Raw genomic sequence first — 12,665 nt, forward strand, 5'->3', positions numbered from 1 at the left:
AAATTCACAATGCGAGCCTCCTCATGCTGCTCTGTCCCTTTGAGTCGGAGGAGCAGTCTAGTCCTGCCTCCCATCCGCCATGATCTCTGGAAGCCTGTGCTTTTGTTACTTTAATAGTTAGTGTTTGCAGTTGTTGAAGTTGGCTATGGACTGCCCCCCTTCTCACACACACACACACACACACACACACACAGAATTTGATTAGATTAAATTTATATTTTGGCCTTTTGATTAGATTAAATTTATATTTTGGCAAGGCCACAGAAATTTATTGGAGTAAAATGGCAGCCCAGAACCTGAGCAAGCGCAGCATTTCTGAGCAGCTCGTTTCTCACTGGACAGAGCTTTCTGTAGGGGCCTTCAGCACCTGGGCAGTCAGAGGCCCAGAATAGCATCTCTGTCTGTCTTCACAGCATGTCTGGAAGCCCCTTTTCCTGCAGCATGCAGTTCAGGTGCTGTCTCGGTGCTCAGGGGCACAGAGCAAACAGAATCTGCACCAACTGCTCCTGTCTGCATCCTGTTGACCTGGCACAGACAACACGTGGGCCTTGGTTTCTCTCTTGATTCGCTAACGTTCATGCCCTTCAGAGTATGGATATTGGGGTGTGATCCTACTGCTTGTCTGTCTCTTGTTCACCTTTGTTTCCTACACAGAATCTAGCAGTGGCATCCATCTCTGAGGAAGGAATGACAATAGATGGCCTAGACTAGGTTTCAGAGGGTGGCAGTAGCTATGCAAGGAACTAGAAATGTTAAAGTCTGAGTAGACCCCTTGGTGTGCTCCATGCATTTTGCGGGTGTGATTTGATTGTTCGAGGTGGTATGCTCTGTGAGATCTGTGGTTTGTTTGGTTGTTGGAGGTGATGTAATTCGTGAGATGTGTTATTTGGTTGTTGGAGGTGATGGGATTCGTGAGATGTGTTATTTGGTTGTTGGAGGTGATGTGATTCGTGAGATGTGTTATTTGATTGTTGGAGGTGATGTGATTCGTGAGATGTGTTATTTGATGGAGGTGGTGTGATCTGTGAGATGTGTTATTTGGTTGTTGGAGGTGATGGGATTCGTGAGATGTGTTATTTGGTTGTTGGAGGTGATGTGATTCGTGAGATGTGTTATTTGGTTGTTGGAAGTGATGTGATTCGTGAGATGTGTTATTTGATTGTTGGAGGTGGTGTGATCTGTGAGATGTGTTATTTGGTTGTTGGAGGTGATGTGATTCGTGAGATGTGTTATTTGGTTGTTGGAGGTGATGTGATTCGTGAGATGTGTTATTTGGTTGTTGGAGGTGATGTGATTCGTGAGATGTGTTATTTGGTTGTTGGAGGTGATGTGATTCGTGAGATGTGTTATTTGGTTGTTGGAGGTGATGGGATTCGTGAGATGTGTTATTTGGTTGTTGGAGGTGATGTGATTCGTGAGATGTGTTATTTGGTTGTTGGAGGTGATGGGATTCGTGAGATGTGTTATTTGGTTGTTGGAGGTGATGTGATTCGTGAGATGTGTTATTTGATTGTTGGAGGTGATGTGATTCGTGAGATGTGTTATTTGGTTGTTGGAGGTGATGTGATTCGTGAGATGTGTTATTTGGTTGTTGGAGGTGATGTGATTCGTGAGATGTGTTATTTGATTGTTGGAGGTGATGTGATTCGTGAGATGTGTTATTTGGTTGTTGGAGGTGATGTGATTCGTGAGATGTGTTATTTGGTTGTTGGAGGTGATGTGATTCGTGAGATGTGTTATTTGATTGTTGGAGGTGATGTGATCTGTGAGATTTGTGATTTGGTTGTTGGAGGTGGTGTGCTCCATGAGATTTGTCATCTGGTTGGTGAAGTTGATATGATCCATGAGACTTATTTTTGGTTGTTGGAGATGGTGTGATCTGTGAGATTTGTGATTTGGTTGTTGCAGATGGTGTGATCTGTGAGATTTGTGATTTGTTTGTTGGTGATGTGATCTGTGAGATTTGTAATTTGTTGTTGGAGGTGGTGTGATCTGTGACATTTGTGATTTGTTGTTGGAGGTGGTGTGATCTGTGACATTTGTGATTTGTTGTTGGAGGTGGTGTGATCTGTGACATTTGTGATTTGGTTGTTGGAGGTGGTGTGATCTGTAAGATTTCTGATTTGGTTGTTGGAGGTGGTGTGCTCTGAGTTATGTGACTTGGTTGTTGGAAGTGGTGTGATCTGTGACATTTGTGATTTGGTTGTTGGAGGTGGTGTGATCTGTGAGATTTGTGATTTGGTTGTTGGAGGTGGTGTGATCTGTGAGATTTGTGATTTAGTTGTTGGAGGTGGTGTGATCTGTGAGATTTGTGATTTGGTGTTGGAGGTGGTGATGTGATCTGTGAGATTTGTGATTTGGTGTTGGAGGTGGTGGTGTGCTCTGTGAGGCTTGCAGGTGTTCTTTGGTTGTTTGAGGTGCGGTACTTTGTGAGGGGAGCTCGACGGCTTTCAGTGTAGGGAACCCGAGGGCAGAACACTATTATTGTGGGGAGTTTTTGAGGAAGGAAAAAGGGGTAATTTTTCTCTTTAACATCTACACTGTAGTGCTTCCTGCTTTCCTTTTTATTATAGAAATCATGTGTGTTGGTTATTGCTCATTCCTGATGCTGTGTTAATGTAGCTGTCATAGGAGTGCACTCATATCACCAGTGCTGTGTGTGCGTTCATACTCATAACAGTAACTACTGTCCTGCCGGCAGAGTTGTTTCACCTGCAGCTCAAATTACTCTTTTTTCATTGGAATGAAAAGCAAATTACTTTAGAAATTCCTTGTCTCTTTCTACCAGAAAGTCTTTATTTAAATGGGAATCATTTTGTGCTCTGGAAGGTCTGAGGCTGCTTGTGTTTTCTTTGTCTGCATAACAGGAGCTCTGCAGGAGTCCGCAGGTCACCCGGAGCAGGACGGGGAGGAGCTGAGCCGGACCCTCCACCTGGAGGAGGTGGTGCAGGAGGCTGCCGGCGAGTGGCAGACCCTCACCCACGTCTTCTGATGCGAGTCGGAAGTACACCTTTAAGAATGTTTCTGAAGTTACATTTTGTGAAGAGCAAAGCACTTGGAATCTCTGTTTTAAAGCTTCAAGTGTTAAAAATGCTACAATAGCTTTTTAGCTATAAAATTATCTAAAGAATCATTGTCTTTCAGAGACTCAAAGGGAAAAAAAACTGGGAAAAGTGTCACCGCGTTGTTCTCTTTTGTCTACAAATCACTGAACTCAGGTACTACCGTAGGCAGTTTCCTCCTCAGTCTCCTCCGTGGCTAGTGTGTCTAGTTCACGAAGCAATTAACTGGGTCTTACTATCATTGTAGTGTGATTTCTTTGTATTAGCAAAGACAAAAACGCTAACATGGAAAAAGTATGTCAGATTTTCCTTCATGCTTCTGGTTATAAGAAGCATAGCTTACAAAGCAAGCGTAAGATTGAGGCATGAAGTTCAGAAAAAAAATGTTACAACACACAGGGAAGTTTTTTCCACTCTTCTCTGTGCATTTTGAAAATTAGTCAAAATGGACTCTTTTCAGTCTACCATAAGTTAATATAACTGATACCTTGAGAGATGGCTGGACCAATTCTCTCCATGACAAATGTTTAATCATTAGTTACAAGAATGCAGTATCTGGGGCGTCAACATGGGGACTCGAGTAAACCTGACCCACCAATAAGGATTCAGCTGTCCACACGGGCTGGCGACACACTTACCGCATCAATCTGTGTTCAGGTCCAGGGTTACATAATTGCAGAAGCACAAGCCATACATCGCAGGTAGGAAACCACAGAACCGTCTGCAAGGAGCAAGCAACCATGGCCCTGTCCACCCCAGCAAATAAGAAGCATATCTGTAGCTTAAGGCCAAGAATCCGTAAAAACCCCATGACTTTCTCTTCGTGCATAAACAGATGTATTTTTGATTTCAGGGAATTCTTTAGTATCGTCAATGGTGCCACATAAAACATGTCCCAAACCAAATCCCACCCGTGCTGGGCAGAGTGCGTGCACGCCATTCCTACAGCATTCCAAAGATGGAAGGTTCTTTACTTCATGTTAATTTTTCCTTTGAAATTATTTATATGTTCTATATATAAATACATATGTACATAGACAGATATATGGGCCTCTGTGTGGCTGAACAGTATATTTTGTAAATATAAGTACTAGTCCTAATTGCAGAAAGAGCGTCAGTTTCACCTCCCCACGAGCACTTCAGATCAGTATTGTATTCATTTTATTCATAAATGGATATCTTTTTCATTGTCATATAAAGCTGGGTTTTACTTTTTTTTTCCTGAAAAATAATTGCCTTTATTTTCTCTCATTGCCTCCTTGGTTTCAGAAGAGAGTAGTTTTATTATAAATATTGTATGGACTTTGTATATTAAGAGAGGAGCTCATTTCAGATTCCTAAAGAAATAGACATTTTACTGTTATTTTGAAACGGCATCTTTTGATTTTTTTGTTGTTGTTGTTCACTTTTGGCATATGTATATAAGTAATATTGATGGTGATATGAAAACTTTTGTTACGTGAAGATATTTAAGTCAGAAAATTGTTAAATAATATTACTTCTTTTCCAAACTGCTTTGTGTATTGTATATTTTTTTAAGAAAAAGAAAAGCCTTATTTGACTTATTCTTGTGATACTGGACTTCTTACCAATCCGGAGGTTTCCTTCCTTGAATGTCAGTGTGTAAACCTGGCTGTAGCCGCATATGCAGAATAACTGTAATTGTGCTAGAGTTTTAAAGGTTCTGCTTTTAATGCACTTTTTATTTTATAATTTTGTATTGAAATATTTTAGAAATGTTGATTAATTTTGGTGAAAAAATATCCCCAAAGTGGAAATTATTGGAATTTTAAACTTTTGTTCTTGCTGGGTTATTTATTTTGATTTTAGCATTAAATGTCATCTCAGGACATCTCTAAAAGGGGTTGTTTAATTCCTAATTGTATAGAAAGCTAGTTTGGTGAATTGTATTGGTTAATTGACTGTTTAAGGCCTTAACAGGTGAATCTAGAGCCTACTTTTATTTTGGTTAAAGAAAAAGAAAATATCAATAATTCAATTTTGTGTCTTTTCTCAATTTATTAGCAAACACAAGACATTTTATGTATTATTTTGATTTACTTCCTAATTATAAAAGCTGCTTTTTTTGCAGAACATTCCTTGAAAATATAAGGTTTTGAAAAGACATAATTTTACTTGAATCTTTGTGGGGTGCAGGTTGATCTTTATATTTTACTGGTTGTTTTAAAAATTCTAGAAAAGAGATTTCTAGGCCTCATGTATAACCAGGGTTTTGAGGATAAAGAACTGTATTTTTAGAACTATCTCATCATAGCATATCTGCTTTGGAATAACTATAAATAAAAGATGAAGTTAGGAAATGTGATTAATTTTTTTCGTTTGAAAATATTTAAGATAAAACAGTTTGGCATGTAAATTAATTTCAAGTTCCGATATTTTTAAGAGAAAACTTTAGTGGTATTTTCCTTTACCTCTGTGAAGTTCAGAGGCATTTACCCCTGCAGTGTCCACTGGAAAGGCTTCAGACTTTCAAAATCAGGGCATGGCTCCGCGACAGCGAGCCGTGGGCGTCAGCACAGTGCCCTGTGCATGTGTCAGAACTGTTCCTGTTCCCTTTCATTTGCTGCTTTATTCAACGGCACCCAGTCATTGAGGAACCTTTTGAAAGTTCCTGAGTGTTTTGATCCTGCTTGTGTGCTCAAGTAACCATGAAGCACTGAAGCTGAAAGAATGAATTGCCTTTGCAAAGATACTGAACGTGAAGGTGGGGTGCAGGTACTGAGGAAGCAGGAGGCACGTAGCATGTGTGGAGTCCCACCTGCTAGATAATGCCCAAGCGGCTGCGTTTCCATAGAATGGCAATAGATGAAAATGAAGACATGTTTTCAAACATGCAGATTGAAATGCTACCCCACCCCCATCAAGCTCTACTTTTTCCCCTTTGAAAAACTTGAGGCACTTAGAAAATATCTAAATAGAAGAAATGCTATGACATGGCATCTCACAGCTTGCAGCCAGGTCAGTGGGAGGCTCATCAAACGCCGCTCTCCTCTTCCTGACAGTGTTCTGCTGGTGGGACATGAACATCAGTGCTTGTCTGGCACTTAACTAGGGGATGTTTCCTTCGTGCATATTTTCTACTCCCCTGTTGTAATATTTTAAGGAAACTTGATCTTTGAAATTATAGCTAGTGTTCTGTGTTTTCTTTTGAACTCATATCACATTTATTACAAGAGACGCCTGTGTCAGCACAGGTACACAATTCTTAAAAGTAGAAGTGGATTTCTTTTCTTGCTGTGGGTTTTCCTCATTTTAGAAGAATATTTGTAACTCATTAAGATACACATTTTAACATGAAATGACCATCACACAGATTTATGTTTGGAAATATTCAAGATAAAATAGTTTGGCATGTAAATCAATTTCAAGATTTATGTACATAAGATTTTTAAAGGAAATAGGTAAGATATATAGAACTGCTTTCTAGTGTATATTAAGGCTATCTCATGCCTGCTTCTTACATTTTTTTCTGAAGCTTATTTCAAAATTAATACCGTGCCCTTCCCTCACTAAAAAAAGTTAATCCAAGGATTGATCGTTGCGAATGTATCCCTTTTCTAAGACCTACTGCATAGGAAGTAAGTGAGGCAGAGATGAGATTATGTGGCGGATACTTCTGAAGGAAACGTTCTTTTTGTGTCACTTAATCTATGTTCACGTAACTTAGGCACTTTGGATTTTTTAGAATAAAATTTCAAAAGCACCTACACACATCACCCAATTTAATGTCGTATCTGTACTTGGGGCCTCTACACCTTTCCCATATTCTAATGAAAAGATCATATGCCAAAGGCCACTGAGCTGGCATCTTCTTCATTGTGGAGAAAGTGGGAACCACAGAGCTTTTCGTGGGCCAGATGCCCACATATTCCTAGCACAGACATGTTCTTTGTCATGGTGTGGCTTGTCACAACATGTCCTGTTTGGTGGCTGGCCCTGTCCAAACGGATTCCCCTCCTCAGGCCCCCATGCACGGATGAGCACATACTCACCCTCACCCTCACACTCACACCCACGCACTCACCCTCACACTCACCCACACACCCTCACACTCACCCTCCTTACACAGAGGCATTGGGGCAGTTCTTTATATGGATGACTAACAACTAAGAAAAAATGAAGATTAGTATGAATGGCAGGAGCAACAGGCAGTCAGAAGAGATTTTTCATCTTTTATGTGTAACACTTTACAGCATGAAGACGTATTCTATCAAGATTTGTATCATAATTGACAAATTCTCAAGTGACATAGGGATTTATTCTCGATTCACCACTAAAGAAAATTTTTAAAGTTAATTTTTTTTAATTACAGAAGAATTCTCTTTTTCACAATTGTTTCATGATCTATTTATACATTGGATGATATTTATTTAATCCAGTTTTGTATTAGAAATGGATGGTGATGCCAAAAGCCACCGTGCTGGCTTTAAAAATAATAAAAATAGTCTTTGTATTATTTTAAAACTCCTGTATATTTACTTCTTTGGGTTTTGGGTGAGTTATCACTGTTTGAAGGCGGACACTTCCTCTAGGTCACGTTTGCCATGGTTTAACACAATAGAGCAATGCTGAGTTGGCAACATATTCAAGCCCACGGCATGTAAATCCTGGAGGATGTCCCAGATTCCTGCTCTCTGCTTTCTCTCGTTTGAAAGGTATTAAAGAGTGACTTGAAATGCCGTGCGCATCCATCATAATATCAGCGTGTGTGTTTATGAGAGATGCCAGATCCTGGACTTCCCAGAAGCATCCATGGAGTTATTTTGTGTCGTCGGGCTCTTTGTAAAGATATATTCATCTATTTTACTATGCCTTACATTTCCAAACTGTTAGAGAAGTTGGTAATTGAGAGAGTCATCATCCTGTTGAAACAAGAGATTTTAATATATGTTTTCTTGGCACTGAGTAGGGACTCCACGTATTTTTGGACTGAAAAAATTAAAGTGATGTTGACTTCCTGAATGTGGCTAAGAGGGAATGGTAAGAAATTGCTTTACTGTTCTTTTCGCTTCTTTCTTTCTTTGTAGGAGGCATATTGCTCTGATAGATTTTGAAATAGAGTGGGTGAGGGAAGCGCTTTGGATCCCACTACGATGGATCATCTCAACTATTGGCAGTGCTTTTCCAGGTGAGTTTTACCCAGAGGCTGGACTCCCTGTGATAGCGAATAGAGTGCTGTCCCTTAAGCACAAGCAAAGGCTTGTACCTGCAAGTGTGCTGTGCGCTCTCAATGCTGCGAGGGAGGTGGCGTGGGCCCCACTCAGACGAACTCTGCCTCTTGACGGCTGCCTGTCCCTGGGCCAGCCAGTCACATTCTCTAGACCTGGCTCCTCGTCCCTGGGGTTAGTTGATTTTCTTTCTTTCTTTCCAGCTCTGCCTTCTACTTCTATTCCCAGTTAACTGACCACATGGTATTGGGAATCACTCTGCATGGGCCCCTTGCATTTCTTTGTGTTATATCCACATGCTCTTGTTGGGCTGTTTGTACAGAGCGCAGCCTGGGGAGATGGTGATGGCCTCTTTCTCCAGCACGAAGGGACGCTTGCTTACTGATCAGTGTAATCAAGACACTGTTGCCCTCCGTACCAAAGGCCAGGCAGGTGCACTTCAAGTGACCCCCGTCTTGGCCTCCTGAGCAGCTGAAAGTCCGCTCCTCAAGCTCAGGCCCCTCCGCCACCACACCACCCACTGTGTGTGCAGGCATCTCCTGGCCCACTTTGCGTCCCACTTTGGGGCTGGGGGCTCAGATGTTCAAACAAATGCTGACCCTCTGGCGGCTACTCCTGTTACTGTGACTGAAATCCCCTTTGTCACCCCGGAGCCCACGTCCTCTGCCAGCAGCCAGGAGGCTGGCAGGCTGTCCTGAAAGGAAAGTGGGGAGAACCTGCGATGCTTCATGGCTGCTGACACCGTGGTCAGCCCTGGCTCAGCTTACAGTATGCCTGGAAGTTGTTAAAATAAATGTTACTGATTATTCCTCACCGCCCACAGTGCTGCCCCCATCATTGAGGACCTTCTCTTGTGACCTGGCACCTTTGAAACATTCAGTCCCTTAAGGCACTACAGAAAGAATGACAGATGACACAGTGCACATCCACGGAGATGCCTCACACGCCCCTTCTACCAATTAACAGATGCTTCCCCAGTGTTATTATTCTGGGCCAATGAAGAGAGTTTTACGTTACTATTTTAGTAATTAGAACAAAGAGATCATTGGTTACCTTGGTAACCAAGCTCTATAAGAAAGAAATTCTTATATTTAACGTGAGACAGCTCACTTTGATGTTATCTCAGCCAGTTTTTTAGTAGTTCTGGGTAGAGATGGACAACAGCTGGCCATCTGCCTTGAGATGCTCCTTTTATTTTTGAGTTAGGCTCTTACTTTGTCACCCAGGCTGGAGTGCAGATCATGGCTCACTGCAGCCTCGACCTCCTGGATTCAGTGATCCTCCTACCTCAGCCTGCCGAGTAGCTGGGACTACCAGTGCACACCCCACACCCAGCTAATTTTCATTATTTTGTTAGAGACAGGGTCTTGCTATGTTAGCCAGGCTGGTTTCAATGTCCTGGCTTCAAGTGATCTCCCCGCCTTGGCCTCCTGAGCAGCTGAAAGTACAGGTGGGAGCCACTGCTCCTGGCTGAAGATACTCTTCACCATGCACATTTTCTAGTTACCTTTCAATCATGCTTCTCAACTTTAGTAACGCCAAGTCTTTGCCCTTTTCTTTTCTTTTCTTTTTTTTGAGACAGAGTCTTGCTCTGTTGCCCAGGCTGGAGTGCAATGGCATCCTCTCGGCTCACTGCAACCTCCGCCTCCCAGGTTCAAGTGATTCTCCTGCCTCAGCCTCCTGAGTAGCTGGGATTACAGGCACGCGTCACTGCACCTGGCTAATTTTTGTATTTTTAGTAGAGACGGGGTTTCACCATGTTGGCCAGGCTGGTCTTGAACTCCTGACCTCAGGTGATCTGCCCACCTCGGCCTCCCAAAGTGCTGGGATTACAGGCATGAGCCACTGTGCTCAGCCTTTTTTTTTTTTTTTTAAAGCAGTTTCAAGCTTACAGAAAAGCTGTAAGGCAAGAACTGAGAACTCTTCACGTGCAGGCCTCCATAGACCCCACTCACGTGCTGCCCACGTCTCCATGTGCAGGCCTCCGTAGACCCCACTCACGCGCTGCCCATGTCTCCATGTGCAGGCCTCCGTAGACCCCACTCACGTGCTGCCCACGTCTCCATGTGCAGGCCTCCGTAGACCCCACTCACGCGCTGCCCATGTCTGAGTGACGGTGTCTTCCTAGCACACCACACTTGCCATAGCCTGGTACTGCTTATAGCTCTGAAGTTTGCTTGCCACGGTACAGATGAAACTGTCTCCCAGGAGACCTGAAAGCTGCCCAACCTGTGTGGCGGGGACATGATCTTAAGGGCTTTTGCCACAACCTGTGGTAATGCAGGCAGGCAGGCCGCTGACCCCTGGTGAGCTAACAGCCTGGCCACCACGTTGGAAGCTAGATTCCGACTCAGGATCATCTCTAGTTTTCACATGAACTTTAAATCAGAAGCGGGAACTTAGCTGAGAGGTGGAGGGGCCCTGGCTGGTGCTGGCGGTAGTGGAAGGAGTCACTGTTTCATGGATGCCCTTGAGTCTCGACCTGTTAGTGAGCTCCAGGAACTTGTAAGATTCTGGAGCTGGATAAACAAGCCATTTCCCGGTGGTGGGAAGTCGAGGTGAGGGGCTGTAGAAGGAGGAGCCCTGGCCTGCGTCACTGAGACGAGGTTGGAGGTGCCTAGAAGGTGGATGAGAGTGCCGGTTGCAATCAGGCTGTTTCTGAAAAACCAGACCACTCATTTTCCTTCTATGGCAGGTGCGGTCACACGAAGTTGCTCCGGCATCTTGTGCTGGAGTGAGCTGTGGTGGTTAACAAGCCACACAGCCTTGCCTGTGCTGTTGGGTCAACCTTGCCTTCATATCCTATCGTTTAGGATTTCAGTGACTATTTACAATAGAGGAATCACAATAGAGAAATATGCCAGCGTGCTTCACTTCATATTATGTTTTTTTGGCAAAGAGGCAAGAGTACTGCAGAGTCTTGGATTTAATTATAACATCTTGCCAAATGGTGGCTTAGAAAATATTTGTTGTTGCATGAGGGAAAATATATTTCTGTTATGGATGGAACTGTGTCCTCCCACAATGTGTGTTTTGAAGCTCTCACTCCCAATGCCATTGTGTTTGGAGATGAGATAGATAGATAGGTAGGGGCTTTAGGGAGGGAATTCAGGTTGGAGATAGGGGCTTTAAGGAGGGAATTCAGGTTCAATGAGGTCGTAAGGCCAGGGCTCTTATCCAGTAAGACTGGGGTCCTTAGATGAGAAAGAGACACCCGAGGTCCTTCTCTCTGCCGTGTGAGGATGCATCAAGAAGGCGGCCGTCTGCAAGCGAAGGAGAGGCCTCACCAGAAACCGACACCTTCATCTTGGACTTGCAGCCTCTAGAACTGAGAAAATAACTGTCTGTTGTTTAAGCCACCCAGTTTGTAGTATTCTTATGGCTTCCTAAGCAGACTAACAAACAAACACCCAAAATTAACTGATGCCTTCGCTGTCTTCTGTAAAAATTGCTATGAGAGAACTTTTCACTCACTGTTTTGCAGTTTCTCCCTCAGTCCCTGGTTCTTTCTTCTCACATAATCCCAATTTCAATTTATAGTTCATGGCCCAGGCAGAGTCATTCATCACGGCGTCTCCTGAGCTAAACCAGCACCTGCTCTGCTCACTTCTTGACTGGCTCCTCATCATCAGCCCTCTGCAGAGATTTCATTTCCTCCGTGCCAGGTACTTCATGCACCAAGCTCAGAGGCTGCCCTATCAATTTCATACGCATTCCCTGCCCCTACAGACAGGCAGGCCAGCTCTGAATGGCAGGGTGTGGCTGGCAGTTGGAAGCGTGATCACTACGGCTTTCTATGTTCAGTTCCACAGACCCTCATGGCCCCTCTAGCCTCTACTGACTGACTGTGGTCCTGACAGCCTGCGCAGGCCATGGGGAAGGTCCTGACAGGCTGCGCGGGTGGTGGGGAAGGGCGTCTGCGTCCATGAGGCTGGGGCTCCAGCAGCCCCTCCTCTTGGCTCTCAGCCTGGTAAGTTAATTTCCAGTCACCTTCAGGAGAAAGTAGGCGGGCCACTTCAGGCAAGCGTTCAGTGAGCACACAAGCTCCCTGGCTCAGTTCCTATCTTGCTGTGTTTTATTTAAAAATACTCACCCAAGTATTGTACTGTCATGGTGAATGCTAGCTTATGATGTACCCTTGGTTTGCCTTTTAATGCATTTTCCACATATGTTACATTAAGATAGACTTGCCAATGAAAAGAATACAATTTTTAAAATGTAATTATCTTTGCATGATTTTCCAAATTCCTCAGTTGGAAGGGGTCTGGGCAGAGAAGTGTAGCCAGTGAACGTGGGCTTTCTGTCTGCCACGCCTGCTAGGCGAGCTCAGGTGGCCGTGCCTCCAGCCTCGGCAGTTTTTCCTGCTATTGCAATGAATGCAATCATATTCTCAAGCTTCTCACCCTGCTTATCA

The 12,665-nt window shown here is 43.6% G+C and overlaps 1 protein-coding gene across 4 annotated transcripts in view; it reads left to right on the forward strand.

The window, feature by feature from the left end:
• ZNF236 (zinc finger protein 236) overlaps positions 1 to 5,185 on the forward strand; it is a 148,347-nt gene extending 143,162 nt beyond the window's left edge. For 3 of the 4 annotated variants that reach the window (XM_016933929.4, XM_016933931.4, XM_016933930.4), the window contains one exon: positions 2,868 to 5,185. In XM_016933929.4, the coding sequence (XP_016789418.1) occupies positions 2,868 to 2,992 (125 nt within the window). In that variant the 3' untranslated portion in view covers positions 2,993 to 5,185. The remainder of the gene's footprint in view (positions 1 to 2,867) is intronic. The other variant, XR_010152003.1, reaches the window with a different exon arrangement.
• The last annotated feature ends 7,480 nt before the right edge of the window (positions 5,186 to 12,665 follow it).

Source organism: Pan troglodytes, chromosome 17 (genome assembly GCF_028858775.2).
Source record: "Pan troglodytes isolate AG18354 chromosome 17, NHGRI_mPanTro3-v2.0_pri, whole genome shotgun sequence".
Classification (NCBI taxonomy): domain Eukaryota; kingdom Metazoa; phylum Chordata; class Mammalia; order Primates; family Hominidae; genus Pan; species Pan troglodytes.